At 43.0% G+C, this 26,487-nt stretch overlaps 3 protein-coding genes across 6 annotated transcripts; 1 reads left to right on the top strand and 2 right to left on the bottom strand.

The window, feature by feature from the left end:
* Positions 1 to 10: 10 nt before the first annotated feature.
* Positions 11 to 19,285, bottom strand: Dhc64c (dynein heavy chain, cytoplasmic). Of its 2 annotated transcripts, none has more exons than XM_076811889.1 (21): positions 18,912 to 19,285; positions 17,810 to 18,327; positions 16,636 to 17,730; positions 16,426 to 16,561; positions 15,989 to 16,362; positions 14,987 to 15,058; positions 11,557 to 14,907; positions 11,066 to 11,460; positions 10,682 to 10,992; positions 10,504 to 10,592; positions 8,973 to 10,119; positions 8,382 to 8,877; positions 7,685 to 8,300; positions 6,792 to 7,586; positions 6,516 to 6,717; positions 6,177 to 6,372; positions 4,958 to 5,075; positions 4,501 to 4,872; positions 1,653 to 4,415; positions 1,358 to 1,555; positions 11 to 1,283 (listed from the first exon to the last, which is right to left on the bottom strand). In XM_076811889.1, exons 1-21 carry the CDS (start codon positions 19,153 to 19,155, stop codon positions 849 to 851), a joined length of 13,923 nt encoding a protein of 4,640 aa, XP_076668004.1. In that variant the 5' UTR covers positions 19,156 to 19,285; the 3' UTR covers positions 11 to 848. The 2 variants fall into 2 exon arrangements, with proteins under 2 accessions (XP_076668004.1, XP_076668003.1); XM_076811888.1 differs by lacking the exon at positions 6,177 to 6,372 and adding an exon at positions 5,517 to 5,715.
* Positions 19,286 to 19,548: 263 nt separating this feature from the next.
* On the top strand, positions 19,549 to 23,763 carry Drp1 (dynamin related protein 1). 2 transcript variants are annotated; one of them, XM_076812231.1, is made up of 7 exons: positions 19,549 to 19,952; positions 20,371 to 20,935; positions 21,011 to 21,258; positions 21,355 to 22,062; positions 22,314 to 22,566; positions 22,652 to 22,863; positions 22,955 to 23,763. In XM_076812231.1, exons 1-7 carry the CDS (start codon positions 19,851 to 19,853, stop codon positions 23,009 to 23,011), a joined length of 2,145 nt encoding a protein of 714 aa, XP_076668346.1. In that variant the 5' UTR covers positions 19,549 to 19,850; the 3' UTR covers positions 23,012 to 23,763. The 2 variants fall into 2 exon arrangements, with proteins under 2 accessions (XP_076668346.1, XP_076668345.1); XM_076812230.1 differs by having other exon boundaries at positions 19,550 to 19,952; positions 22,263 to 22,566.
* Positions 23,462 to 26,441, bottom strand: LOC143368963 (protein-lysine N-methyltransferase SMYD4). Of its 2 annotated transcripts, none has more exons than XM_076812234.1 (4): positions 26,090 to 26,441; positions 24,982 to 25,816; positions 24,245 to 24,893; positions 23,462 to 24,156 (listed from the first exon to the last, which is right to left on the bottom strand). In XM_076812234.1, the coding sequence occupies exons 2-4, from the start codon at positions 25,708 to 25,710 to the stop codon at positions 23,645 to 23,647; spliced, it is 1,890 nt and encodes a 629-aa protein (XP_076668349.1). In that variant the 5' UTR covers positions 25,711 to 25,816; positions 26,090 to 26,441; the 3' UTR covers positions 23,462 to 23,644. The 2 variants fall into 2 exon arrangements, with proteins under 2 accessions (XP_076668349.1, XP_076668348.1); XM_076812233.1 differs by having other exon boundaries at positions 26,309 to 26,431.
* Between the last annotated feature and the right edge of the window lie 46 nt (positions 26,442 to 26,487).

Here is a 26,487-nt window from a genome sequence, read left to right as displayed (position 1 = left end):
AAAACACATCTCACAGTTGTTAATATTATATTTATTATCGCATAATTTTACAGAAATAGAAGTTACTATTTTTGGTCGAAGGAACAGAGTACAAAGAAAAAAGTACGGATCATTTGAGCGGCTTTTCTCTTGCATTTCTTTCTTTTCTTTCCAATAACGCTCGCGTAGCACAGTAAGTTATTTATTAGATGCCATTCAAATAATATAAATTCTACAGCAGTACTTTAGTACTTACATTTAAGCAAACGCAATTGTAACATTGTTACAGAAGGCGATCTTCCAATTTCGAACGTATACAAAACTAAATTAAACTATATATATTACTTACAACCTTGTTATTGAAACGACTGTTTGGGCAGATGTCTCGCATCTTCCTCGATTATGCTAATCACCAAATAGGAGCTGGTTCCATTACACGTTTACAGAATGTGCGGAAAAGAATTTGTTAATACGTTAAATAATTTTATTTACCATATAGTTTATCTATTACGCGAGGAGTAACGGGCAAACTTGTTCCAGCTGGAGCTGAGTGAGAGAAGTTACGCGGCTCGGCGCTATTCTAAATAGACGAAATTGAAGATTACTTAAATCGTTAGCTCGTATATAAATAATTAAGAACGGATATATAAATAAATATCTTCGAGTAAATCCTACACTACGAATGGAGAGTTGAAGTAACAGCTTCGAGGAGTCCATTTGCCCATGTTCCCCTATTACACTCATAATTAAGTCGTTGCAAAGTAACTGTGTATCGTAACATTATTTATTCGTTAGATATCGCGTTTCGATAGAAGATTACGCTCGAGAGGCTTGCTCTCGAAGGCGATTCGCTGTAGCTTTAAAAGCGCTTAATTCAAAGCGGTTGATGTAAGAACGGCGACTCCTCTCTCGTAGAAACTGTGAGGATCTTGACTAGGAGCAATGTTCAAATCGACGGTAAACAATAATTCGGTACGCGTGCTGTTCAGGTAAACCGGCAGGGACAGCTTGCCCTTTCGGACATCGTCGTTGGATGACCGTATCCACCTCAGCATGGTGATTGGTAAATCGGTCATTATGGTTGAAGTCAAGTACAGCTGATTATCCTTGCACTGTGCTCCTTGCAACTTGAGCCCAGTCACAGCGAACGAACAGTCGTCCGTTAAGATATTATCAGCGTCCCCGATAGTCACATCCAACTGAAGTTCCTCGAGCGACCAGCTGTTCGCCTGTGCTATGCACTGTCTCGTTGCAGTAACGTACGCTTCAGGATTCAGCAATCCACCGAGCCAAACGGGGAAACTCTGAAAGACGCTCCAAGTTAAAGTGATGCTTGAATAATAAGTGACAGAGATGAAATGTAATTAACGAAGTAAACCTTGATTTCTTTAGCTCCTCCTTGAGATACTAGCCGCGAAACTTCTTGCAGCTGGGACACTCTATGGCTAAAGTCTGTTATCCATTGTATGACGGTGCATCCCCTTGGTACGGTGTATCGTCTCCAACCACCGGGTAGAATGCCCTTCACCAATTCCGACAACATGGTTCTGTGGTAATTGGTCTGTTTCTTTTTAGCCTGCAAAGTGTGTAAGACACATACATACTTAGTAAGAATACCAGAAACCGATCAACACGTCCGATCGATGAAAGTGAGAATGGTAAAGAACAAATACCTGACAGATTAAGACTACATCTTCCAAATCGTGAATGACATCTTGAAGTAACCTAGCACCGCTGTTCACTTCTCTCTCGAAGTATCTGTAGAGAGGATCCTTTATATTCTCCACGGTTCTCTTCAGCGTTGGCAGATTCTTTGGAAGTAACTGAAGCCAGGTGGAAGCTGAATTATGCAGAGTTCTCATCCAGGACGGTCGGCCGTCGGCCTCCGCCTCTCTGGGTGTGTCCAAAGATTCCTCGTTAGAGTATGCCAGCTCGTCTTCGTCTTCTAGTTGCTGCATCTTCAGTAACTTCGACACCAAGTCTGTTCCCCTGGTCGTGAGCAATACTTTCTCCGCATTATTCGGTAGACCGAGCCACGAAGGTGTCTGTCTGTCGGATAACGACTCGATCCACTTCAAGAAGTGATCACGCCTGGTACCATCTGGCATGGTAATGTGTCTCTGAATTCCTTGCAAACCATCGATATTGGCAACTAGCGCAAAATCGGTTTCGAAGGATCGCGGGGTGAAGAGTTTCCGAAGGAACGAGGCCAGCAAACGTTGGTCGAAGTCATTGTCGATCTTGCCACCGTATATGCATTGTGAGAGCAATGTCACCAGAGCATCCCATGGCACCTTCTCCGGTGGTAGGTTGGTTCTGCCCATAGCTGTAGTCTCTATCCACGTGTCCAGGGTGTCGCAAGCTACCCTCAGGTCGCTCTCGTTGAATTCATAGTGTTTGGCCCATCCAAGCGGTGCGTAACGAAGACGTTCTTGTACGATAGCATGGAACCACGCCAGCAGGAAGTACAGGCGGGCTCTCTCGCTCGGTGCCTTCATCATTCTCGACGCAGGCACAGTGCTGAAGGTTCGCAAGAGGTTTGCTCTGATACCAGGCGGTGGCTCGAACACGAATATTCTGCCAGCTCTGAGCAAATTCACCGGCACCTTCGGGCTGATCTCCATAGTGAGGAACAACCTGAAGCTGGCATGCGGCTGCAGGCTGTGCAACTTCTTCTCAAGCTGTACCAGCCACTGCGGCGCCAAGTGAACATTCTTCAGTAACACCCATCTACCAGCTTTAACTGCCATGTTTATCGCTCTGTCGGCTTGATTGAACCCTTCCGCGGATCCTATGGCGATGCTGGCTATCTGTTTGCCCGATTCGGCGGCCAGGTCGTCCACCCTGCCAGAAGCATCGAAGCCAGGCACCGAGCAAAGCAAAGCGGGCACGTTAGCTTTCAATTCATTCTCGACAACGGCAGCGAAATCAAGCTCCGCTTCTGCAGCTGCCATGAACGACTCTCCCAAGGCGAAAGTCACGACCAAAGAGGCGGCGGCTATCACGCGGTCCGGCCGGAATGCTTGAATTATCAGCAACTGGTGCATAGCCGTTCCTGTCGGTGTCAACGGCTTCTCTTCGTCCCAGAGTTTCGGCACACAGGTCTCGGGCGTCGGTGACTGCAGCCACGAGTTGAACTCCGCGTTCTCTTGGATCTTCTCGGCTAGTTTCTTGAACGCGGGGAGTCTGAGGCTCAACCGCATCATAGCCTCCTGTTGTTCTGAAGTCAAATTCGGCGCCAGAGGTCCTCGAATATTCAATACACCTTCTTTGCCCCGCAAGAAGAACGTGAATTCGCTGTCGTAAGTAGTTTCCGTGGCAAAGCCCTTCAAATGAATTCTGCATAGCAACAATGCGAATGTTAAGCGGTCCGTGTGCAGCATTCCGCGAGCAACGCGCTCGTAACAAGCGGAGAATAAATCGCTACTGATCACCGACAACCTCTGCGTGTAATCGGATACATTAGACAGCCTTGGATTTTGGGACAAGACGGACGTGAAAACGTCCAGGAACATCTTCAATGAATACTGGTACAAGAAGTGCACTTGATTCAAACTATCCATCGTGAAGTACATGTTGGAGCAGGCTTGAGACAGGGGCATGTACTGTTGAGAAACGGTCTCGATCTCTGCTATAACTTTGTCAGTCTCCTCGACCTTCTTGCTGATATCAGCCGCCTCCTGTTTCAGCGTCTCAAGGGTGGTTATCACAGAATCGTCATCGAGAATCTTCCCCTTGGCGTCGTTCAGCGCCTGCAGCAAAGATTTCTCGAGCTGTCTCAGTCGCAAGTGGAATTCACCTTGCAATTTCAACAGGTCGGATCTCTTCTCGTCGATGTCGGGGCGTTCGGCTTTCAGCACTTGGTTCAGACATTGACTCTGCAGAGAGCTTCTGGTGACGGTGAAGTTGACGAAGGTAACACGGGAACAGATATCTGGCGGGAATTCCACCGTTGGATCCCTCGTTGACAAGAAGATCACAAAGGATGGTGAGAGATCGATGTCTTGATCTCCGAGAGTGATCAACACGCGTCCACCAGTCCTTCTTAATTCTCTGTTCAAAACAGGATTTAATATCGGGTCGTAGTTCTCGACATCCTGCACCAATAGGGGATTACCGAAGCGCAGAGCACTCTCCAGGTTCTTTCTGAACGAGTCGTCCAAGAAGCTCGTCTTGGTAATCTTCCGGTCTTTGAATTCGTTCAATATAAACTCAGTGGCTTGTCCAGACGGATCGATGATCAATGGATATCTATTGAATCGTTTCAACATGATAGCATTTTCCGTGCACAGATCGTCGCTGGGCAAGGCGTTAGCTTGCCATCTCAAACGCTCGTCGGGGTTCGAGAGATATTCTGTTCTTGCTATATCCGGTCGGAATTGTAGGTTCGCATGCTGCAGATGTTGGCACCAGGTACTGAACAAATTCTGCCGGTACTAGCGAACAAATATTGATATAAGTCTACATGCCTTTAGGCTTGAAGACAACGCATATAACACACAAATATTATCGAATACTTACATGCTGATCGAAATATCCGGCGTAAGCCAGGAAAGCAGACGACAGAAGAACGTCTCCGATTATTGTGGACATGTGACTCTTAAATGTTTCACTAGTAGCTTCCCATCGTTCCCTTTCTATCACTAAGGATTTCAGGAGAGCAATAGAACGATCCACTTTTGCCTGCACGCTCTCCAGGTCGGCTTTAATGGCTTGTGCTTGAGATATCAGCTGAGCGTATTCTTCTTTGTACGAGGCAATGCTTTGCTCCAGTTGAGCGATCAGATTCTTCACTTCCTCGCCTTTCTGCATGTTCGTTTCAGCCTGTCGTTCCAACGAATGGAGCTCGTCCCTTAGGGGCTCTACTCGTTTCAACATATCCGCATATTCGATCTATATTCAAGAAACATTAGAAATTCAATGTTGTATAGGTACTTTTATGTTTGAAAAGGAGAATTTTCTTAAGTAATCTACTCACTTGTGCGATAGCCCATTTGACGAGAGGTCCACATGCCATACTGGCACGATTCACTTTCTCGAAGTTGTAGTCAGGGTTACTCAGGTAACGGAACTTCATCTTTTCCCTTACCTCGTCGCTAAGTAAATGGTGAAGGGAATACATTGAGTTTCTCAATTGCTCAGCAACGCAGCTCAATTGAATTTTATAGTATAGATACACTTGATTAACGATTGGAATTTAGAACACTGTATTATACACGTAACTTCGGTTAGTAACAAGTTTGTCAATTGTCGTTCACATGCGCTTATGTAGTAGTTGTGCTTTGTGAATTTCATCGAACGTCTTTTCTTTTTGTTTTAGAGATTTGAGATCAGCAAGCACAGAGATTAGTTGTACATACATATAACGGATATTATTTAGTGTTACGCGTTTTGTACAGTCTCGCCTTTTTCTTTGTACATCAACTTTTGGGAAACTATTCGTGTATCAACGGACCGTGTTCGCTGATCCCTCGGTGCAAAGAATTCGATCTCGTTTATCAAGGGAAAAGTGAAACAAACAGTGAAAGCATGCTTACGTAATATCCTCGGTACTGAAATTAGAGACGATAGTATTGATAAAATTGTCCCTCATGATGACAGCGCGGATAGATTTCCAATCGCTGGCATTTTCACCGAGCAACAAGCAGATAGACTCCAACGCGACCTTCACGTTCGCCGGCGGATTCGCCATCGACCGAACTTCGACTAAATGCTGTTTCTTTATCGATTTCACCGCTATACGAACAACGAAACGATTTTATATAGTACAGAGAAACAATGTAGTGCAGGCATGTGCAATTAGATAAGTTACGACAAAAGTTATGCGAGAAACAAGCTCCGCGAGAGCAGGCTGTGCATCGCTTCGGCTGGCCTATAAAGTTACAGAAGAAAAGGACACGACCAATATTTTATTTACATATTGATACAGTAGGTACGTACGTATCGTGTCACGTTCTTATAATTCTTAAACAGATAAAAGTCCGTTTGACTTTCAGTTATCTCAAGCATTGTTTGCAAGGACAATTCATAAAGGAGAGTTTCTTATAAGAACGTACATAGTATACGTAAGTGAGTGTGCTGTATTCAGCCAAAAGGCACAACATGTATCGTCAAGCGGTTATGGAATTGTTTCTGCCTCGGCAAGTCCCCACGCGAGTGTCGAACATTCATCAGGCCCTGAATAATTATTTCCTTACGTGATGTCCTCCGTGTTGAAGTTGACGATGGTAGGTATGAAGCTATCCTTCATAATGACGGCACGAATTTGCTTCCAATCGGTAGCATTCTCCTCGAGTAACAGGCATATTGACTCTAAAGCCACCTTTACGATGCTAGGAGGATTTGCCATCGATCGGATTTCGACTAGATACTGCCGCTTAATCCCCTTCACAGCTACACTCATTGTAAACGTTTCAGCACAACGCGCGACAACGGGTGATATCAACGTGTTCGAAATGTCACAAAGAAAACTAGTTGGTATTTCGTTTTGCAACCATCGCGGCAATTAAAATGATAGATAGAGGAACGATACGTACCGTTTTGAGCGTCGATCACAGCTGGTTCAACTTGCGCTAGATCAGCCATAACATCGTCCCTCTTTTGATTGATAGCTACGGTCTGTATCGCCAGTTGTTGCTGAATCTCCTGGCTCTGTACCTTCTTCTTCTCCGCCTCTTGCTGATCCTTCACCATCTGCCGCAACTTGGCATTCGCAGCTTCGTTCTTTGCGTGTAGTTCCTACGCACATAAAGCATGTTGTAAATATAGAACTTGCACTATATACAGTATCTTCTATTGAACGGCTATCTTACTTGAGATTTGATAGCCAAACTTTTCTGCATTTCCTCCACTTGCTCCACTGTTTCCGCAATCTTGCTCAAACCGACGTTCAGATGCAACTGTTGCTCCTCCAAGTCGCTCCTCTTCTCTTGATACAGTTTCACGAAGTGATTAATGAAATCCAAGTAATGGCGAGGGGTGATCGCCATGGTTCTACTGCCTCGTTTCGCGAGCCTCGCGTTCGCTTTGTGTAACGTCTGATGCACGTAAACGCAACCGTTTATCACGGCGTCTCTATGCGAGGGCTGTGCCGGGATCAAAGAGCAAACGGATGGGAAGAAGTCTGGGCACTTCCACGTGGGCCTTTCCAAATCTACACGGCTGGTGAACTCCTTTCCAACTTGGAAGAGTGCGTTGTCAGACCAATCGCCGAACCAGTTCAACACGCATCTGTTGAACAACGCGGGCGACGTCGCAGCTCGATCTTTAAGACCATCTGTGCTGGGATTCATCGTGAATACAACGTGCAAGTTCTTCATCACTTGACCGGTGAACCATTTGTACAATTCTTCATTGGAATCCAGCATAAGACCCTCTCGCTGTGCCCCTTCTTTACACTGCGTCATCAGCGTTGTATACTCATCACCTTCGAACAGCCCAGGTACTTCTCCATTCGCAAGCAACGTGTTCATACGCTCGAGGAAACCTGAATCCAGCACGTTAGATTCGTCGAGAATGAATGCTATCTTCTCGTCTTTGCAGCCGGAACGTCTCAGTACTTGACGTAAATCTTCGTCGAAGTCTTCGCCGGTGTATTTATTATGTACCTATTCCGAATCAACAAAAATTCACGCCCATTAAATTCAATTCAAAGATTCAGTGAAACACAGAAGAATGAAGAATAATGAAGTACGGTGTTTGGTACCTTTATTTGGAAGATGGACAAGCCATTCATCCATGCAACGAATCTAGACAGAGTCGTCTTACCAGCTCCAGAGACACCAATGAGTAATAAGTGTCCCTGTGGCTGTCGGAAAATTCTGTCAATCCGTAGAACATGCTCGAGAACTTCATCGAAAAGTACCAATGGTACGTCCAATTCCTCCTCGTAGAACACTTTAAGCCTTGCTCTAACGTAATCGCGTAATTCCTGTCTATTAACCGGCACATAATCCTTGGACAGCCAGTTGCTATACAATATAGGCCTCGCCAAAGCTCTCTCCCTGTCGACACCCATAAAGTGTTTCAAGGCGACAGTGTCTATATTCTTGTTGGTCCAAGCTCTTTCGGTGTCCTCCACCAGTCTGTCTTGGAAGAGACGAAGTGCCTCGTGCGCCCACAAGCGTACCAAACCTTCGACCGATAGATTATCGAGAGGTCTGATAGCTTCGCATATTCCACGCACCCAGCGGGTCATCTCGCGCGGAGAGTAGACGTAATGCGGTTGCATGTCTTGAGTGAATCTCTCTTGCGAATCTAAGTAGAACTCTACCATCGCGTTTGTTAAAGGTTCCGCGTAACCTCTCAGCGATGGTGTTAATCTGAAAACGTATTAACGTTACGCATGAAAATGTTTTCCGTTTAATATAATGATCCAGATAGGAATCCACTATTATGCTTACCTGAGCATAGCGCGCGTGAATGTGCCATAGATTTGTTTCAAGGAAGTTTCTCCTGGATAGTCGACGTAAATCACTGGGACGTGACGCAAGAATCTGTGACTGAGAGGTTTTCTGCCCGGGTCTGTCGGAGGGTTGCAAGCACCGACAAACTGGATTCGTTCTAACGTAACCCATGCTTGATCACTGGTTCGGTAGAAGCCCTTGTGTTCCACCAACTGCCTTAGGAACGAGATTACACGCTGTGTTCCGTAGTTATCCATGTCAGGTAAATTGATCTCGTCGCAGAACAGAACCAGCCACTTGCCCAACTGCACCGGGGACAGTACAACGCCGTTGGGTGTCTTACGATATTCGCAGTAATGATCGAAGGTTTTCAGCAACAGTTCGGGAGTGGTAGCCGAGGAAAAGTTGAGGCCGACAACTTCCATGTCGGGTAAGGCTCGTAAGGCGGAGAAAAGGGTCATGGTTTTACCAGAACCAGGCGGTCCACACAGCACTGTAAAAGAGAATTATACGTATAATTTTTTGTCACGTCATTCTGTATTTTTCCATAGATATTCATAACCATGTTTGGTGGAACTGTAACGCTACCTATTGGTTTGTGCTCTGCTAGCCACGTGTAAAGCAGACTCTCGTGCCTCACAGTGTCCAGAGTAGGTACAACGATATCTGGACTGGCGACCTTGTGGGTTTCCACCTCGATCTGAGGAACCTTATTGCTCCACGGCTGCCATTCACCGTGAATGCTTACTTCGAAGTCTATGATGGGAATATTACTTTGCGTGGGCAGAGGTACAGTCGTGATCGATCTAATGAAATCACCCAAGTCGGACCTGACTTTCAATTTCGCGTCTCCGGCGAAGCTCCACAACAGTGCGTATACCAAACACTTTGGCATGTATCGTTCCAGCTGCTCGCTCGGCAACGGAAAGTCGCTGTGAGAATGATTATACTGTAGAACATTGCGCACAGATTGGTTCAACATGGAGAACAGGGAACTTAACGCCCGCAAACGCGTAAAGTCCATTATGTGCTCTTGCTTCATAGCGTATTCCAAACATCTCACTACCAATCCGTCCGGAGCAAAGTAGCTCTGCAAAATGCTGGCAACCTCCCTTTGCACCGATAGCGCGGGGGATATAGCATCATCTTTCTCCGTTGCCTTCTTGCTAAGATTATCTTCTTCTCCATCCTCGAGTGGAATGTTTCTCAAGCGCAGCATGTAGTTCTCGAATATCATTTCGGTGGAAAGCACATCTTCGGAGAACCAAACCATGCCGCAACGAGAGACAGTAGCTAACGTTGCGTACTTTAGATCTTGCACTTCGAACATAACTCTCACGTTTGGTGGCAAACTTAAACGTTCGCCGTTCGGTAGCGTGAGCAGTTTATTGTCGTCCAGCACGGAATTCAAATTCTCAACCCATTCTGGATCAACGTCGCCGTCAAATATGATCCACTGCCGCTTATTGATCTCCCCTCGTACATTGTCGATAATCTTTCGGAGAATGTGCGTAAAGAGACCGTCCGTCCATTCACGTGTGTTCGGGTCCAGCACGCCGTACAGTGTTTCCTTGCTAATGGCTTTAGGGTCAATCACGTGCGCAACACCTTCTATGCCCTCGAATCTTTCCAACGCTTTCAACAGCACTTTCCACGCCATCGTTTTACCCGAACCACTGGGGCCGACCATCATCAATCCGTGATTAAGGTTGCAGATTTGATAGAGTTGAAGTACCTAAACAGAGAAGGTATTATTTAATTTCGAAGCTATCGGCGCGATAGAGAAATGATAATCATGCGTATTTACGAGACAGGATATTCTCAATGAAGTTAAAAAAATACCAATCATGCGATATCGAGCACAGATCACTTGGTTCTCACCTTCTCTACCCAGGTCTCACCGACCATTTCCTGTGTGTGCGTATGATAAACAGTTTATAAAAGTTAAGAAGACATGTATTTTATATAACATATTTGCATAGAAAAACAAATTGTCAAAAGATTTATCTCGGTTTAATCACTCTACTTGCTCCATGCTGCTATTTCTGATGACGGAATGAGAGGACAGTGCAAGTGATGATTATTTACAATGATCGCTGATATCGTGCTATTTCATTACCTTCTCTTGCCAAGCTCCTCCTTGTTCGTCGCCTTCCCCACATACGAGATACTCTTCCATGCATACCTTTCTGATCTGATCTTTCAATCCTATTAACATACATTCGATTAAAAATCACAGAATAACCGAGCGTGTTTACTAAACCATACGATATGCGAAATGTAATTTAATCGACTACCTTTCATCTCAGCACGTGTGTAATTTACATTAGGGAATACGTCATTGAGTAAACTGAACAACAACGGGATATCTTCAGCGACCAATTTTGGAACCATAGTTTCGCAAACGGATTGAATAAGAATTTCCTGCTCGGGTAGATTCTCTGCGATCGAGGCCTCGTCGATGGTGGTTTCGCCGCGATTCTGCATGCCCTCCTTGATCTTCTGAATGCGATCGCGCTTCACATTGCCGGCGGAAATAAGTACAGACTTGAGCGCTCGAAGACCAAAATCGTAGTGGGACTGGTTGGAAAGTTGTTCGTCGCAAAGCCTGTAGAAATATGGTACGTATTTAATAGAAAGAAGAAATGCTTGAAAGATAACACGATGTCGAAGAGAATTACTTGAAGAATGGTACGATCTTGCACGCTAGCTTTTCAGCCGATCTAAATCCTTGACTGAAGAGCATGACTTCGGCTATCAACTGCCTGTCTGGCGTGGTCATGGCTAATGATCTAAAGAGTTTCTTCAAGTTATCGGGAAGATTCGATCGTCCAGCGTAGCCTGGATTCATCGTAATGAAGATCGCCATGTCTGTGGACACTTTGACTTGCTTGCCGACTAATTCCACGCAGAGCATTCCTTCCTTCTTCCCTTCCATCTGGCTCTTCAATGCTTCTTGAATAGTTTGTACTTGCTGAGAGACAGCCGAGAGCATGCGCTCTTCTAGACGATTGAATTCATCGAAACAACCCCATGCTCCAACTTGGCAAAGACCAACAAAGATACGACCCATGGCCTAAAGAGAATAAATGAAATGAAAATAAACTTACTGTTACGTGTTACTGCATGTATTATCAACTACTATATCATCGCGTTCATCTTCTCCCCTTACCTGGAAGTCGAAGGTTTCATCGCAGTTGAACACCAACACGAATCTTCCAAGTTGATGACCCAGGGCTTTCACTGATTCAGTTTTTCCTGTCCCAGCTGGTCCAAACGGCGAACCTCCCAGGCGAGCTTCCAGAGCCTGGGTCATCGTTAAGTAACACCTGTCTGTCAGAGGTGTCTGCACTAATCTATCTTGCACTCCCAAATACTCGAATCCGTAGAAGAATTTAGCATTCGCCATGTGTATGGTAAGTTGTTGCAAAACCTCGGTTTGCCGTGGATCAAAGTAGAATCTCATCTCGCACAGCCATTCGAATGCTTTCGGATTGGATACCTTGTTCGCAATCAGTCTTCTTGTTACAGTGCGCTTATGTACAAATTCGTTGATTAGATGCTCCAACTTCTTTCGCCTTAGCGCGGGCTGCTCTTGCAGAACAGAATCCGCCAAAACGTTCAGTGTTCCTTCAACTTGAAGCAACACTCTTTCCAAGGGATTCTTGCTCGGGTCGCTTTGCGCTTCGTGCAGGGCTGCTTCCACATCCTCCGACCACAAGATCTGAGCGGCCAAGACGATGATCTGGGCCTGATAATTGTCGCACCATGTCATGAACGCCAGAGGATTGATATTACCGTCTTTGAATTGTTTGATATCTTGCACCGCTCTCGCGAGACTCGATGCCAATGTCACTCTCATCTCCTTCTCTACAAGAGTCAGCCATTCGTTGATCTTAGGATGATCAGTGGTGGATACTGAATTCTGGAAGAGTACCTCCTCCCCTTCGCGAGACGCTATACCGGTAATAACGGTATTGTCCTCGTTTAAGAGAATCGCTGCCACACCGGCAAACATCTTTTTAAAGTGTTTCTGTAATCTGGCTATGTTTTTGCTGTTGCCAATGATCTCCAGCAAGTCCTCATCACCCACGAAGTAAAATCGTGGGAACGATGTACGCTCTCTCTCGAGATACTCTCCCAAAGCCTTCTGTATTTTTCCAAGCAAATCGGCCAACCGTTCAAGTGCTCTTTGCACACCAGGAATGTTCAAGACGTCCATGACCATCGGTGATTTAGATACCTTTTTCATTAGACCGAGAAACTCGGAGCTGATGCTCTGGAAACGTGACGTTTCAACGGGCAATAATGTCTTGATGTCTGCACTGCCCGAGAAGATGCCCTCCAAGTAAACCCAACGTCTTTGAACGTCTATCCATACGTCGAACAGCGCGTTGATTCTGTTTAGTTTCTCCTCCCAAGTGAGTGCTTCCTCTTCGAAGACTTTGTAGTAAGGCGACAATTTCATAGCCGCCACAGAGTTGATGTGTTCTTTGACTTTGTTGAACAGATCATCCCAGCCGCGAATTAATTTGCATTTATTCTGGTAATTTATCAAGTCCAGTTCATACGTTTGCCAGGATTCTCGGACTTGCTTGAGGAATTCCTCTAATGCCATTTCGCCTTGCGCCACGAGAATGATGTCTTTCACTATTCCTTCGTTTTTCTGTAAATTCACGTCCCAAACTTGGCCAAGAGTCAGCTCGCTCAGCATCCAATTCACCCTAAGTTGTTTCGTTAATTGCTTCCAATGTCTCTCCTTCAAAGCGTCAGATTTTAATTCGACAATTAGCATATTAACTTTCGTGTAGCTCTGCAGCATCTTCTTGACATACTCGTACGAAGAGTATTGCCTGAGCCTAGCCGGTAGTTCTTTCAACTGTGCCGTCATCGCGTCCAATTGTTGACGCAATTTTCTTGGCTGTACGGACAGCCAAGGCTTCTCACGAGTTTCATCGATCTGAGCCCATATCTTTGCCAATTCCGACCAAACTCCTTTCAAATCCTGAAGCTCCTCAAACACCACTTGCATCCTATCCTCGCTGGTGGATACTCCTCCGGGCTCTTGTAATTCCAGAGCTTCCTTAGCCTTTGCCACATTATCTCTTTCCTCTTTCAATCTGGTGAACTTGCTTTCGAACAGCTGCAATTGTTGTAGCGCATCGTCTGGCCGCAAATGACCCTCGACCGGTTTCCCTCTCTCCCAATCGCTTAGGAAATCGGTGGTCCTAATCTCAACCGCCTTATCCTCGGCGACAATTTTCATTTGCAACGATGCCACCTGCGTTTGTATGCTCGTGTCCTTACGCTTGATTATCTCGTTGAACGCGCTCCATTCACCCTCTATATTATCCACATGCAGCCACCAGGATGGGAATTGGAACCTTTGGCGTTCCAATATTCTTTGGCCATCGCGATATATGTCGACTTGTTTCTCCCAGGCTTTCATTTTGCGTTTCAAAGATTGCACGTACGTTATGAATCCAACTGCGTCCGAAGTACTAGCGGCCTCGATGGACTGTTGTTCCAAATCGCTTCTGGATTTCGATACTTGCGCGTGGAAGCTCGCCATTTCATTGCCGAGAAGGGTCCCGAACTTGCCCAATGTCTCCTTGTGCCATGAATCGTATTTCAAAGATACTTTGCTCTGCACCTTTGCGAAGTCGATGATAACAGGGCCAAATTCGCGTCTAGTGTCCGATGTATCGAACGTGGTTCTGGTCTTTTTAATATCGTTCAAGCATTTCATCCACAAGTTTATATTCTCTCCCAACTTGCCATATAGATTGTCTGGTTGCAGATCCCAGAGAGCCTGATAACGTAACCACTGATCCACGTAATCGGCCACGTCTTTCATTTTCGATTCGACTGCTTCGTAAGCCGCTTCTAAGGGCTGCTTCCCGATGGGTAACTTGGTTAGTAGATTCCTGTAAGTGCCTGACTCGGGCTTATCTAAGCCTACTTGATATCTTGAACTCTGCAGTCGAACTTGCGACGTGACAATCGCTTGCCATGCAAATAATTGCTGCATTATTTGGAATCTCGCGTCTTCGATGCTTGGGTACAAGTACATCGTCTGATTTGTTATGCGGACCTCGTGAATTTGATTCTGAATCTTGGGATCGCCGCCAGGTTTATGAGTGGGTTGAGAAGGTGCATCCGTGTCCATGCTTAAATCCACTTCCTTCTTTTGACCAGTAAGCGCGTCGGTCCACGCCTTGATTCCAGCCTCCAATCTGGCTGCTAAATTCTTTTCTACCTCCTCGTCGAGCCTAGATACCCAGATATTCAAGTTGGAGTAATTCTTCAAGGACAACTCGTCCACGGCTTTCTGAATTTTCGATAGTATATCAGCAAAGGTATTTGCCGAGTATGGGCACGTTTCGAGGGAACGCACATCCACGTCCAGTTGTTCCTCGACCACCACAAGATCTTCTACTTTCTCTTGGAACGAAACAACAGCATCGGAAAGACGTTGCACGTACTGATCTAATTTATAACTTTCCCAAATTAGGGCAATTCCCTGAGTTCAAACCAATTTGGAGCATTAAAAGTAATGTAACTTGTTAATTTGCCACTATAATCAAGTGATAAGAACTTACTTCGGAAATAAGCGCCAAGACGTCGTTGCGCATTCCAGCAACTAGAGGTATAATACTAGCCTTATCCTCGATCTAGGAAGAAATACACGTTACGAAGTATAATTTTAAACAAAAGCAACATCGCTGATAATACCAATACAATTTTACGACATAAATTACGGTTTACCATTCAATAATATACGTACAAAAAATGCAAACAAAAAGTTTTACATATTCATAGCGAATGCTAGGAAATTGTATGATAATCGTTATTTGCGTTTTAAACGTTACAAAAATGGAGAAATATAAGATGTCGCCATACCAATTACAAGCAGCTTTCGGAATGTGCGGATAGCCAAACTTATCAAATCAGTTATAATTAAGCAATGTACATATTATGTTCCATATTAGATGGAAAAAAGTGAATCGAAAAGTTTATGAAATTGGAGAAATCTGAAAGCTCTGGAAAACATGAAGTACATAAAAATTCTTGGCACATAGAAATAATCTCTCGGGTTCCCGCACATCCTCGCGATGAACCTACTCGTTTCGAAGATGAATTTATGGATGTATACTAGATTCTTTTAATTCTTCACTTTACTAAAATAAAATTGTATCATTTTGCAGTACACATTTCTCTACAAGATGCTAAGCAGGCATACAATAATAATTTGCATATAAAGGCAAGATGCATAATTCCTGAAAGCATCATGTATGACTACCTTCAGTGCGGGGCAGTGGGGACTCCGATTGGTAAGCTAAAAATATTGGAGATCCAAGGAATTAGAAATATCACTGTCACTAATATGTACTGTTAACCGGGCTCTATTCCCTATTATTTTCTATATCTGTATTCGTATTTTCGAAGCTTTAAATTGCTTATGTTTTCAGAGTGATAATCACAGTGCAGAAACATTCAGAAAATAAAATTCACTTGCTATTTTAACGGTGGAGTCTCATAAAAGTGACACAACAATTTCGAAATTTTGTCATCTTTGATTAATAAACGCAACAATTTATTACCTTCTCGAGAGTCCTCTCGTAAGTCCTGATGCTCTCAATCAGGCTGATCGCAAAGGGGTAGAGTTGATTGGCCTGGTGGGCCTTATTCACGATTGGTAATGGTACGCGGAAACCAAGATTTCTCAAATTCCTCACTTCTTTTGACAATGTGATAATTTCAGGAAGGAAATTAACTTTCAGTTTCAGTACATTGCCGCGTCCTGTCCGCGCACGTACGCTCTCTATTGTAAAAATCCTGCCAGTAACCCCGAGATTTCTATGCTGTACTTTACGGGCCCAATCATCGAAAATATCTTGAGTCAACAGTTTCATGCGAAAACTATCTCCATCCGCTTTCAGTTTCTGGCCTTCAATGTGACTTTCCCACCCTTTTCCTGATAAACAAATGCACGTGAGAGACAAGTTATCAAAATATACGAAGTAATTTCAATATTTACCTAACACATCTTCGACCCGTCTTAAGTACATAGTAAGTTGATAATCTATTTGTTTAACCCAGAGGATGGAGCCGGCGACAGGTGGCAAATCTCTGACTATGCTCATTTTGCAGCATTTACTTTGTGCGTATTGAACCTGTAGCGATAACACGATCATTAATTAACCGAAACTAATAACTTGCAAATATTTTAGATTCCGAACTTTCGTACCTTAAACTTTTCGTGTAAAGCTTCGATATCATCTTTTACTCTTTGTATTAACTGCGTTTGGTACTCTCTAATAGCACCTCGAATATGCGGTCTGACAAACAGCGCATTGAAGCGCGAAAAGATTCTAAACATTTCGTTTGCATTTTTCGCGGTACCCAATTGATCTCTGAGATGTGCTGTGATTCTTGCTTCGACTCTCTCGATACGTTCTTCGTATCTATGGACAGCAGCTTTCCACGATTCGATGCCCTCTTTTGTAATATCGAGGCAATCGATTTCTTTCACGTTCTCGTACGCTAAATTTACTTCGCTGTTAGCATTTGCGTCTGCCGCGTCTAATTCAAATTCCACCTTTACATTGTTATTATCAAGATTCTCCATCGTGGCGTTATTACTATTCTGACGAATAGTCGGTCTCAGTACACGGACAATCACGGTCCTGAGCTGTTCGTGCTGCCGTCGGAAGTGTCGCATATGTTCCATCCTACTCTGCAACTTTTTATGCGATGGTGAGACTCTCCATACCATTTTCATGTGCTCGTCCCGTTTTTTCTTCAGGACATCTCTTAATAATCCGGTTAATTTCTCATACTCGTCGTCCCACGTATTAAATACCTCGAAACACTGTCCCATCACTTTTTCAAACTCATCGAACGGAATGTGCATCAATCTTCTTGTTCCTAAAACTTTAAGAAGCTGTTGTCCTAGATCTCTAGAGATGGCTTCCACCAATCTTAATGCTCTTACGATTGGATATTTCGTGCTTCTAATTTTCCGTAAGTGCATAAAAATTTGCTGTACGCTCTTTCGTATTCTTTCTAGTTCTGTGGCGGATAGTAAATCGTTGATTGGGAAATCTTTCATCAACGGATTATAATCATTGACAGTGGCCAAAGCTTGTTGCAGGCCAGTGTCCGTATCGAAGCTAACGGTTGCGTGGAACCGTTTTCCATGCTTGAGTATGTCCAAGGTCAAAGAAATTTCTATACTCTCTCGTTTCTCTTGTATCCGATGCAGCGCTCTTTCCAAGTTTAACCAAAAGGAAATTTCCTGGAGAGCGGTACCTGATTCTGGGTCACGATTTAGTTTAGTAACCTGCGAAGAAATTAACAATAATAATAATATTAATTATAAGGCACCAGATATGCATAAAGAAAAGCAATAAAATTTTTACCTTTTGAATTTCCTTTATCCATCTGTTGACCCCATTCTGCAGTTGATTTAGGAATGTTGAGTCTTCGACTTTATCCCCGAAATCAGCAACTTTCGGCTTGTGATTTTCTTCTGCGCACTGCTTAATTACTTGCGCGACAACTGGATGAATTTGTAGCGAAATTTCAGGGATATCTATATTTTGTTGCAAGTGCAACAAGCCCATTTCGAGCTCTGCTATCTTCTTCTCAACAGATGGTGCCATTTTATCGCCGTCTCTGTCCGCACGGCCTGTTTCTTTCACATAGCTTTTAAAATATGGAGCCATAGTTTTGCTTATGGCATGCAATGTCTCGTAAGGTGGTCCGTCAGAAAATGTAACTAGACGCAATTGCGAGTGGATAGATTTATCGGCTTCGACTACTACTCCACGTTTTGTTAAAACTAAGGAGGCCATTTTAGGATTAGTAAAATGTATCTCATTAGAAAGATAGAAAATAGTATTTTCCTTTTCTTCGTCGGCTTCATTGCTATCTTCCTCTGTAATATAATAAAATGCATATAACACCTGACATCGCGAACAGATGGTGTGCCCACAAAAATGGGACAACGTAACCAAATATAAAACAATGAAATCGAATAATCTCGTTAAAAATTGCTATTTAAATAGTTATGGCAGACATAAGATATGCAATTCTAGAGAAAATAGGTGATGGGTAGTAATTTCGACGTTTAGATTATTCTCTGGTATTATCGGCACGAAAAAGTTCAAGTTCGTACATAACTGTGAAAATAAGAGCATTGGTTCTCGATAGAAAATAGTCCGCACCGGCGCACCTTCGCGACAGGCTGGGATATATGCGTAAAAAATATCAACGAAAACAACGTACTGCTGTAGGAACGTGGTATCGATTAAATTCAAGTATGAGTCATAATGAGAAGAAATATAAATGCATTAAACGGCGAGCGCTGCATTAATTTTCATGGTACGTTTCCTGTCGCCGCGTCTCAATATACCGTTTTATCGTGAGACCGCAATGGAGGATATCGCACAGGGGCAGAGTGCGAAATTCATATCGGCAAATCTGTGGCGATAATTTGTCGCGATTCATTGGCCCACCTACCTTTGCTGGAACTCCTTTGTATGTAAAGCGCCCACACTTGCGAGTCACCTAAAAATTTCCTTATACATTCCTGATTGGTCTTATCTTCCAGAGCGGAATTGAACGCGGGTGGTACTGCATCTTCGTCGGGTAGAAGAACCATTACGACCTTTTTTAAATAATTAGCAAACTCCCAATATTCCACGACTATAACGATTTGAGACTCCGGGGACGGTTCCCCGGAGCCGTCCAAGGAGTCACCCATCCCGTGTTACTCAATATCGCACAATCTTTTAGACGTTGAGCGGGTGATCGGCCGATCCCCGCTCTCGGATCAACTGTCACACGAGTGATGATGACGATCTATAATAAGCATAGACTACAGCCGCACAAGTGGACTTGCAGATCGTAACGACTAACGATTCTCTGACAATAGCGCCATTTCCTTACTCCCTATTTTATCTATAGTTTTGGCTGGTTCTCATGTCCCCGCAATTCTACACGATTATACATGTTTCGTTAGTATTTTCACGTCTTCCCTGTCGATAACATTAACGTATTTATCAAATTGATATTTACAATTTATCGTACACTTAATGAGATATACACTTTCTGCAGATGTGACAATGGAAACATTACCTTAAGCACTTCAATTGAAATTCGCACGAGTCGCGTTGAAGCTTAGGATGCGCACGCGTGTGGACTATGGAGCAGGCAAAGGGTGGTTGGGAACAGCAGGTGTAGAATTGTTACAGTGATTTTAACGGAAATTTTTGGAACGCTAGAAATCACTGCAGCAGCCAGTAACGCTTGGAAACGATCGCGATTTCGTCGGGAAAGAATTTAGTACTATCAGCGACGCATGTAATTACAGGCTCACCTATAACGAAAAGCCATTTCTCACCGGCTCGTACCGCGTAACTGTCTCGATCGATTTACCTTGCGCTTATTCATCCTGCGATGGAAGCTTTGATACCAGTAATAAATAAATTGCAAGATGTATTTAACACTGTCGGTGCCGATGCTATACAATTACCCGAAATTGTCGTGCTTGGCACACAGGTGAGTTGATATTTTTGAATTAACGATACGAGGTCTGTGCGATCTATTGCGATTACGATCTACATTTAAATTTTTTTCCTTTCGATAGATAAAACTGCACCGTCAATGAAACCAATAATTTATATTGTTACTTTCTTTAGACCTGCTTATGATGCACATTTTTTCAAATCATACGTAGTGTGTACCTTTGAAACAGTGTCTTCTATTATACTAATACTATCAATAATTCCCAAACAAAACATTAGATTATAATTTGACATTTTAATCGGTGTAGAATGTAACAGACTTATATCACAGTAGACACTCGATGTAAATTTATAAATACACATACTTTACTCGAGTGTTTTGAACTGTTTCTTACCATGCAAATATCATAGAATGCCTTTTATTTCAAATGAAATGTTAATTTTCTTTTTAGAGCTCAGGAAAGTCGTCTGTTATCGAAAGTCTGGTTGGTCGATCGTTTTTACCACGAGGTACTGGCATAGTTACTCGACGTCCATTAGTATTGCAACTTATTTATACACCTAAAGATGATCGCGAGCACAGAACTGCAGAAAATGGAACATTGGATCTAGAGGAATGGGGCACGTTTCTACACACAAAACATAAAATTTTTACAAATTTTGATGAGATTCGTAAGGAAATAGAAGCGGAAACGGAACGCATGGCTGGGTCTAATAAAGGAATTTGTCCAGAACCAATTAATTTGAAGATATATTCAACGTTTGTTGTTAATCTGACGCTTATAGACCTTCCTGGTATCACGAAGGTGCCAGTCGGCGATCAGCCTGAAGATATCGAGAGTCAAATACGCCAACTTGTGTTGAAATATATATGTAATCCTAACTCTATTATATTAGCTGTCGTCACTGCCAACACCGACATGGCCACAAGCGAAAGTTTAAAACTTAGCAAGGACGTAGATCCAGATGGGCGACGTACATTAGCCGTTGTGACTAAGTTAGACCTTATGGATGCAGGTAATTTTACTGTTTAAAATTATTGTTTTATTATTTTAACGAATTATAAAATCACTATGTTTTTCGTTACTCTAGGAACCGATGCTATAGACATACTATGCGGCAGAGTAATTCCCGTAAAATTGGGAATTATTGGCGTGGTTAATCGTTCTCAGCAAGATATAATGAACAATAAAAGTATTAAAGATGCACTGAAGGATGAAGCTGCGTTTTTACAACGCAAATATCCTACTTTGGCGAATAGAAACGGGACCCCTTATTTGGCTAAGACTTTAAATCGCTTACTCATGCACCATATTCGGGATTGCCTTCCAGAGTTAAAGGTAACAACGCTGACTGAATACTAATAGCTTACGATACATAGCTAGAGAAAACTAAAATGAGCATAATTTGGTAGAACTTATGTTTTTTAAAAATAGACGAGAGTAAATGTGATGGTTTCACAATTTCAAACTCTACTTAATTCGTATGGGGAAGACGTGAGCGACAAGAGCCAGACGTTGCTTCAGATTATTACAAAGTTTGCGAGTAGTTATTGCTCCACGATCGAAGGAACGGCCAGAAACATAGAGACGACGGAATTGTGCGGCGGTGCTCGAATTTGTTATATTTTTCATGAAACATTTGGTAAGACGCTCGATTCTATTCACCCGCTGGCGGGTCTGACGAAGATGGATATTTTAACGGCCATTCGAAACGCAACTGGCCCAAGACCCGCTTTATTTATACCGGAGGTCTCTTTTGAATTGTTGGTTAAACGGCAAATTCGAAGACTCGAGGACCCCTCGCTACGGTGTGTGGAGCTCGTGCACGAGGAAATGCAACGAATTATACAACACTGCGGCACCGAGGTGCAACAAGAGATGTTACGTTTCCCAAAGTTACACGAACGCATTGTCGATGTTGTGACGCATTTGTTACGTCGACGTCTCCCACCTACTAATCACATGGTTGAAAATTTGGTTGCTATAGAGCTAGCATACATCAATACCAAGCACCCAGATTTTCATAAAGACGCTGCTCTTGTATCGTCCTTGCTTAAAAATTCTGATGCGGATCACGTGAAACACAACAGAAGACTTCCTCCTACCATAAACGTATCAAACACTATAATTCCAAACGATGTAGTAAGTAACTAGAAAGAAAAAACATAATCCCTTTTAAATACTTTGGATGTAGAAACTAATTGCTTCCATATACGTACGCACACTAAAATCGGTAATTTCGTGTTTAACTGAAAAAGATTTATAACATTTGAAATATCAAAATTCGTGTATCAGTTTCTCCGGCGTGCCATGTAACTAAAAACATAACATGTCCCTAACAGAATGTAAAGTCGATTAACAGTCAAGACGATGTGGCATCCTTTTCCGAGCAGAGTAAGGACCAACAAGGATATCAGAATCACTGGCTGCTAAACAAGTTGCCTCAAGGAAGAAGCGATTCAACAAGTTCGATCGACAGTTCCCCAATACGAAATCGTGAAAATAGCGAATCTCCTCATCCAAATTTAATGATTGAGTTGCAGAAATCATCTCCACAGCAGAAACCGGTAAACTTACTTCCAGAGGTACCGATGCAGACACCTCGCAAACTCAGTGAGCGGGAGCAACGAGACTGTGATGTTATCGGTATGAATAACAAGGGTTTTAGAGTTTTCTCAATGAAACCGATACTTTATTCCATTTATTTATATACATACGTTTAACTTTGCAGAGAGATTAATAAAATCATACTTTTATATCGTACGAAAATCTATACAAGATAGCGTTCCGAAAGCTGTCATGCATTTCCTAGTCAACTATGTAAAAGATAACTTACAAAGCGAACTCGTAACACATTTGTACAAGTCGGACCACGCCGAGGTACTCTTAAACGAGAGTGAACATGTTGCTATTAGACGCAAGGAAGCGGCAGACATGCTAAAGGTATATTCGCATTAATAACTAGGTGTTGTTCGGTCTTCCAGAATTCGCTACTTCAAATTATATGTGACTGCACGTGTGTCTTGTGTTTCAGGCACTAACTCAAGCTGGCCACATTATTAGTGAAATTCGAGAGACGCACATGTGGTAACTGAACCCGTACACTATTTACGTCATCAAGTTATAGTTCAATATAGACATTTTGGCATTTTAGTTAGATAAATCGACGACTGAATTTACGTGTACGTCGTACTACTGTATATAATTTATTTCCCATGCAAGCAGTGTCTCTGTAACTACAACATTAATTTTTAAGATCTACGCATTTTCTTTTAGTTTCACTTTTTAAGCATAAAAAAACAACACAATACCGTAATACGTGTATTTATAGCAAACATTGATATTCAGAGAGAGAAGTATTGCCATTAATATTTAATAATACCAATGGTGCTCATGCCACAACTTGATCTGCTCATGCCTCTACTTTAAAAGCCTTATCTCAAATTGATGCAATTATTTAAAATTAAATACGGGAAACCTCAACTTTCTCGATGATCGTAAAGTGTAAGAAGAAGAATGAACTATCGCGAATATAGAGCAATTTGTTATTTCTTCTTTTTTTTGTAACATTTTGCACTGCTCGCAAGAATCGACGTGTGAATAGTATTTAATGCAAAAATTATCGTAATGGATTCGGTTCTTTTTTGACACTTTGTGATATAAATCCAAAACCATGTAGTATCAATGTATATAACTACGCATGAAAACTATGTCGACTTTACTGTTATTGAGAGGTACAGCCAAATTGATTGTAACATTGAATGATACACTGTTGTGTTTTGATAGTTTCGATGTTTGGTGCAGCAAAGAACTTTTCAATAAAGTGTACGTGCTCAAGCAACAGAGGCAAAGCCTGTATGTACTGGCCTTCGTACATCTTAGAAATCGCATTTAATCTTCTGTCGACTGACTTCCGCAATTGATCGTTGATTTTTCTACAATCGAGTTTCTCGTTACACTTGTGACATCGCTTCGTTAATACATCTCGCTCATCTCTTTCGTTTACAGTAAACGCATCGATAATTTCGGAGCATGCCTTGCATTTATAATTCATTGTTTTAGGTAACGGATTTTGCCAATTTTGTGTACAAGCTTCGCATGCACACAGGAAACGATACTTTTTCCACAAATATTCGCGTCTCTGTAATCTGCCCTCGCTAAGAAAATGTGGTCCATAGCAATCAAGAATCTCGCTACCTTTACCGATAAAGCATAATGTTCTTACCACGACTATGCCTGTGAACGTAATTTATGCAACTTCTGCATATCAGAGTGCACAGAACATAAGAAATTGTTATCAGTTTGCAAGGGGTGTATTTCTTACCTGATGGATAAGAATGACGAACCACGTTCGGATAACAACTATGATTCACCAGGCTGACCGATGGATATATTGCCCCGCCAACGTGTCTCGGCTCCCAGGCGTGCGTTTCCTTGTCGTACACGTTTTCCACGATCTCGTAAGCATTGCAATTAACAGCTTGCAAATGGTGCAGCATCGCTACAGCCAAAGAGGTGAATGTTTCCTTCGAGCAAACAACGTTCATCTTACTCAAGACAAAAGTGAAACACTTTGCTAAAAAGATCGCTTCTATAGCGCGAATAAGATTTATATTTGGTTCCAAAGTCGCGCAATGAGTTTCTAACTCTAATACGGTACGATAATCGTGAGGACTATAAACTTCACTTATCCCTAATTTGCTGTACTCTTTATTTATGTTTGCAGCGTGATATCGAAGGAAATTGTCATCCAGGAACGGGATTTCACTGTCCTCGGCATTATTGTTGTTCAGTTTTACAGCATTTGGAAATAAGGAGCCTACGATCGTGGTCCTGTACGCCAGTAACAAATGCGAAGCTTGTCTCTGCGTTTCTACGGAATCGTCCTCGTAGAAAGCATTAAGTACAGAGCACTCGTACCGATGGTACGTTTCCCATGCTTCCCTACGACACTTTTCCGAGCAGAAAGACACCTGCGGTAATAATTCCACAGGAAATAATAAGTGTGAAAATGAATATCGAGGAGTGGGAACGTTCGATGTACATATTCGCGTTACTAACCGTTCTACAAGAATGGCAGGGGATCTTAACGCTGTCTTCTAATTTGAGAGTAACGTGACAGTGAAGGCAGTTTCTTTTGAGCGCCTCTTTATTGGTACTGAAAGAGAACGGTCGCTCAACGATAAGAACGCTTCCCGCTTTGATGTTTCTGGTAGCTACAAGGTGTCGGCCCCTTTTCTCGTTGATTTGTAAGGCCAAGGCGTCGGAAGAAGCTTCGAGAACAGCGTGCCGTTTCCCGTCGACGACTGGCACCGCTGCGTCGCGGTTCCCCGAGGAGAAGCCTTCGCCCGAGTTGCATTTCCTATGCCGATTTCTGCCCCGGGAAGCAGACGCCTTCAACCTTTTCGAACATTCCTTCTCTAGATGCATGCATGCCTCTCTACTTTCCAAGAAATCGCTCACACTCTCGGTAGTCTTATCATAAAGTTTCGCGGGAAGCGCGAGCATGCACTCACAGCATCTTAGGCAATTAACAAAAGCCTTAGAGTTGTACCAGTATCGTGCGCAATCTAAAAGCGCATTCAGGAAGAATCTACTGGTTACACTGGCCGCAAACAGTGTTTCGGTAAGGATACAAATTCTACCTTCCTCGTGCGTAACTCCATCATCGTTAACCGTCTCGCGGCTTTTACCATAAAGCTCTGCCGCTTTAACTTCATCCTTACCCGTGTACGACTCGTCAATTCTTACGCTCTCTATACAGGGTATTCCCATGAGAACCTTTATCATTCCTTCTCTGTCGCCTTTCGTAGATGATTCTTGGAAGCGGCCCGCAAATGGCACTACCGCTGCAGCATCGTGAGCGGTCTTGAAGAATTCGCTAAACTTACTGTACCTGCGAGGAATTTACAAGGAGATGAAACATACATGTAGGTGTTGATTTGACTGGTTCAATCAGGTGCCCGCAAACCCAATCGATCACTTTAATTTTTTATTAGAACACTTTGTTCCCTTCAATTGCTTTGTAATGACGAGCAAAGTTTTATGCCTGTAGTTCTGAAATATGTACTACGTGTATGAAGCGGTACCAATCTAATGACTGTCGCATATCTTCAACGACCGTGCTTCTAACCGACACACCTTAATTTAGTTCTCTAAATTTACCTACGTAATTTAATCGAAGACTGAAATAGGTCGAGCGATAGTTTCCCATTTCTACGCGCGTACAGAAGAGTTACTTCATCTGAACGATATTCGGTTACTGGATTTAAAGGCTTTCAATGATTGGGTCTATTTAATCAATCCATCAATTCCGTTGCTCCTTGCCACTGATCGAATCGTATTTTATATAAATTGTTTGACGAGCCGTAACGAAAATCTCGCTTACCCTTTGGCAACAGACATTTTATATTGTTGATAGAACCGATGAATTGCAATGCAATTTATATTAAATTAGCGCTCGCACTTTTATCGTGGGTACAAGACACGGGACGATTGAGCTGTGACGAATTCTAAAATTAGATAGCGGAGAATTTCCTCCGGGACATCGTGTCGTTCGTTTAAACT

This window comes from Andrena cerasifolii, chromosome 5 (assembly GCF_050908995.1).
Source record: "Andrena cerasifolii isolate SP2316 chromosome 5, iyAndCera1_principal, whole genome shotgun sequence".
Lineage (NCBI taxonomy): Eukaryota > Metazoa > Arthropoda > Insecta > Hymenoptera > Andrenidae > Andrena > Andrena cerasifolii.
This window is presented reverse-complemented; position numbering and strand designations above follow the sequence as displayed.

Coding starts and splice junctions, on each gene's coding strand:
- Dhc64c (XM_076811888.1), bottom strand. CDS start 19,155: ATGGGTGACTCCTTGGACGGCTCCGGGGAACCGTCCCCGGAGTCTCAA. Junction 18,328..18,911: donor ACAAAGGAGTTCCAGCAAAG/GTAGGTGGGCCA, acceptor ATTATATTACAG/AGGAAGATAGCAATGAAGCC. Junction 8,301..8,381: donor TTCACGCGCGCTATGCTCAG/GTAAGCATAATA, acceptor ATACGTTTTCAG/ATTAACACCATCGCTGAGAG.
- Drp1 (XM_076812230.1), top strand. CDS start 19,851: ATGGAAGCTTTGATACCAGTAATAAATAAATTGCAAGATGTATTTAAC. Junction 19,953..20,370: donor TTGTCGTGCTTGGCACACAG/GTGAGTTGATAT, acceptor TTTTCTTTTTAG/AGCTCAGGAAAGTCGTCTGT. Junction 22,567..22,651: donor ACGAGACTGTGATGTTATCG/GTATGAATAACA, acceptor TTAACTTTGCAG/AGAGATTAATAAAATCATAC.
- LOC143368963 (XM_076812233.1), bottom strand. Junction 24,894..24,981: donor CCTGCCATTCTTGTAGAACG/GTTAGTAACGCG, acceptor TTATTACCGCAG/GTGTCTTTCTGCTCGGAAAA. Junction 24,157..24,244: donor TCGTCATTCTTATCCATCAG/GTAAGAAATACA, acceptor TTACGTTCACAG/GCATAGTCGTGGTAAGAACA.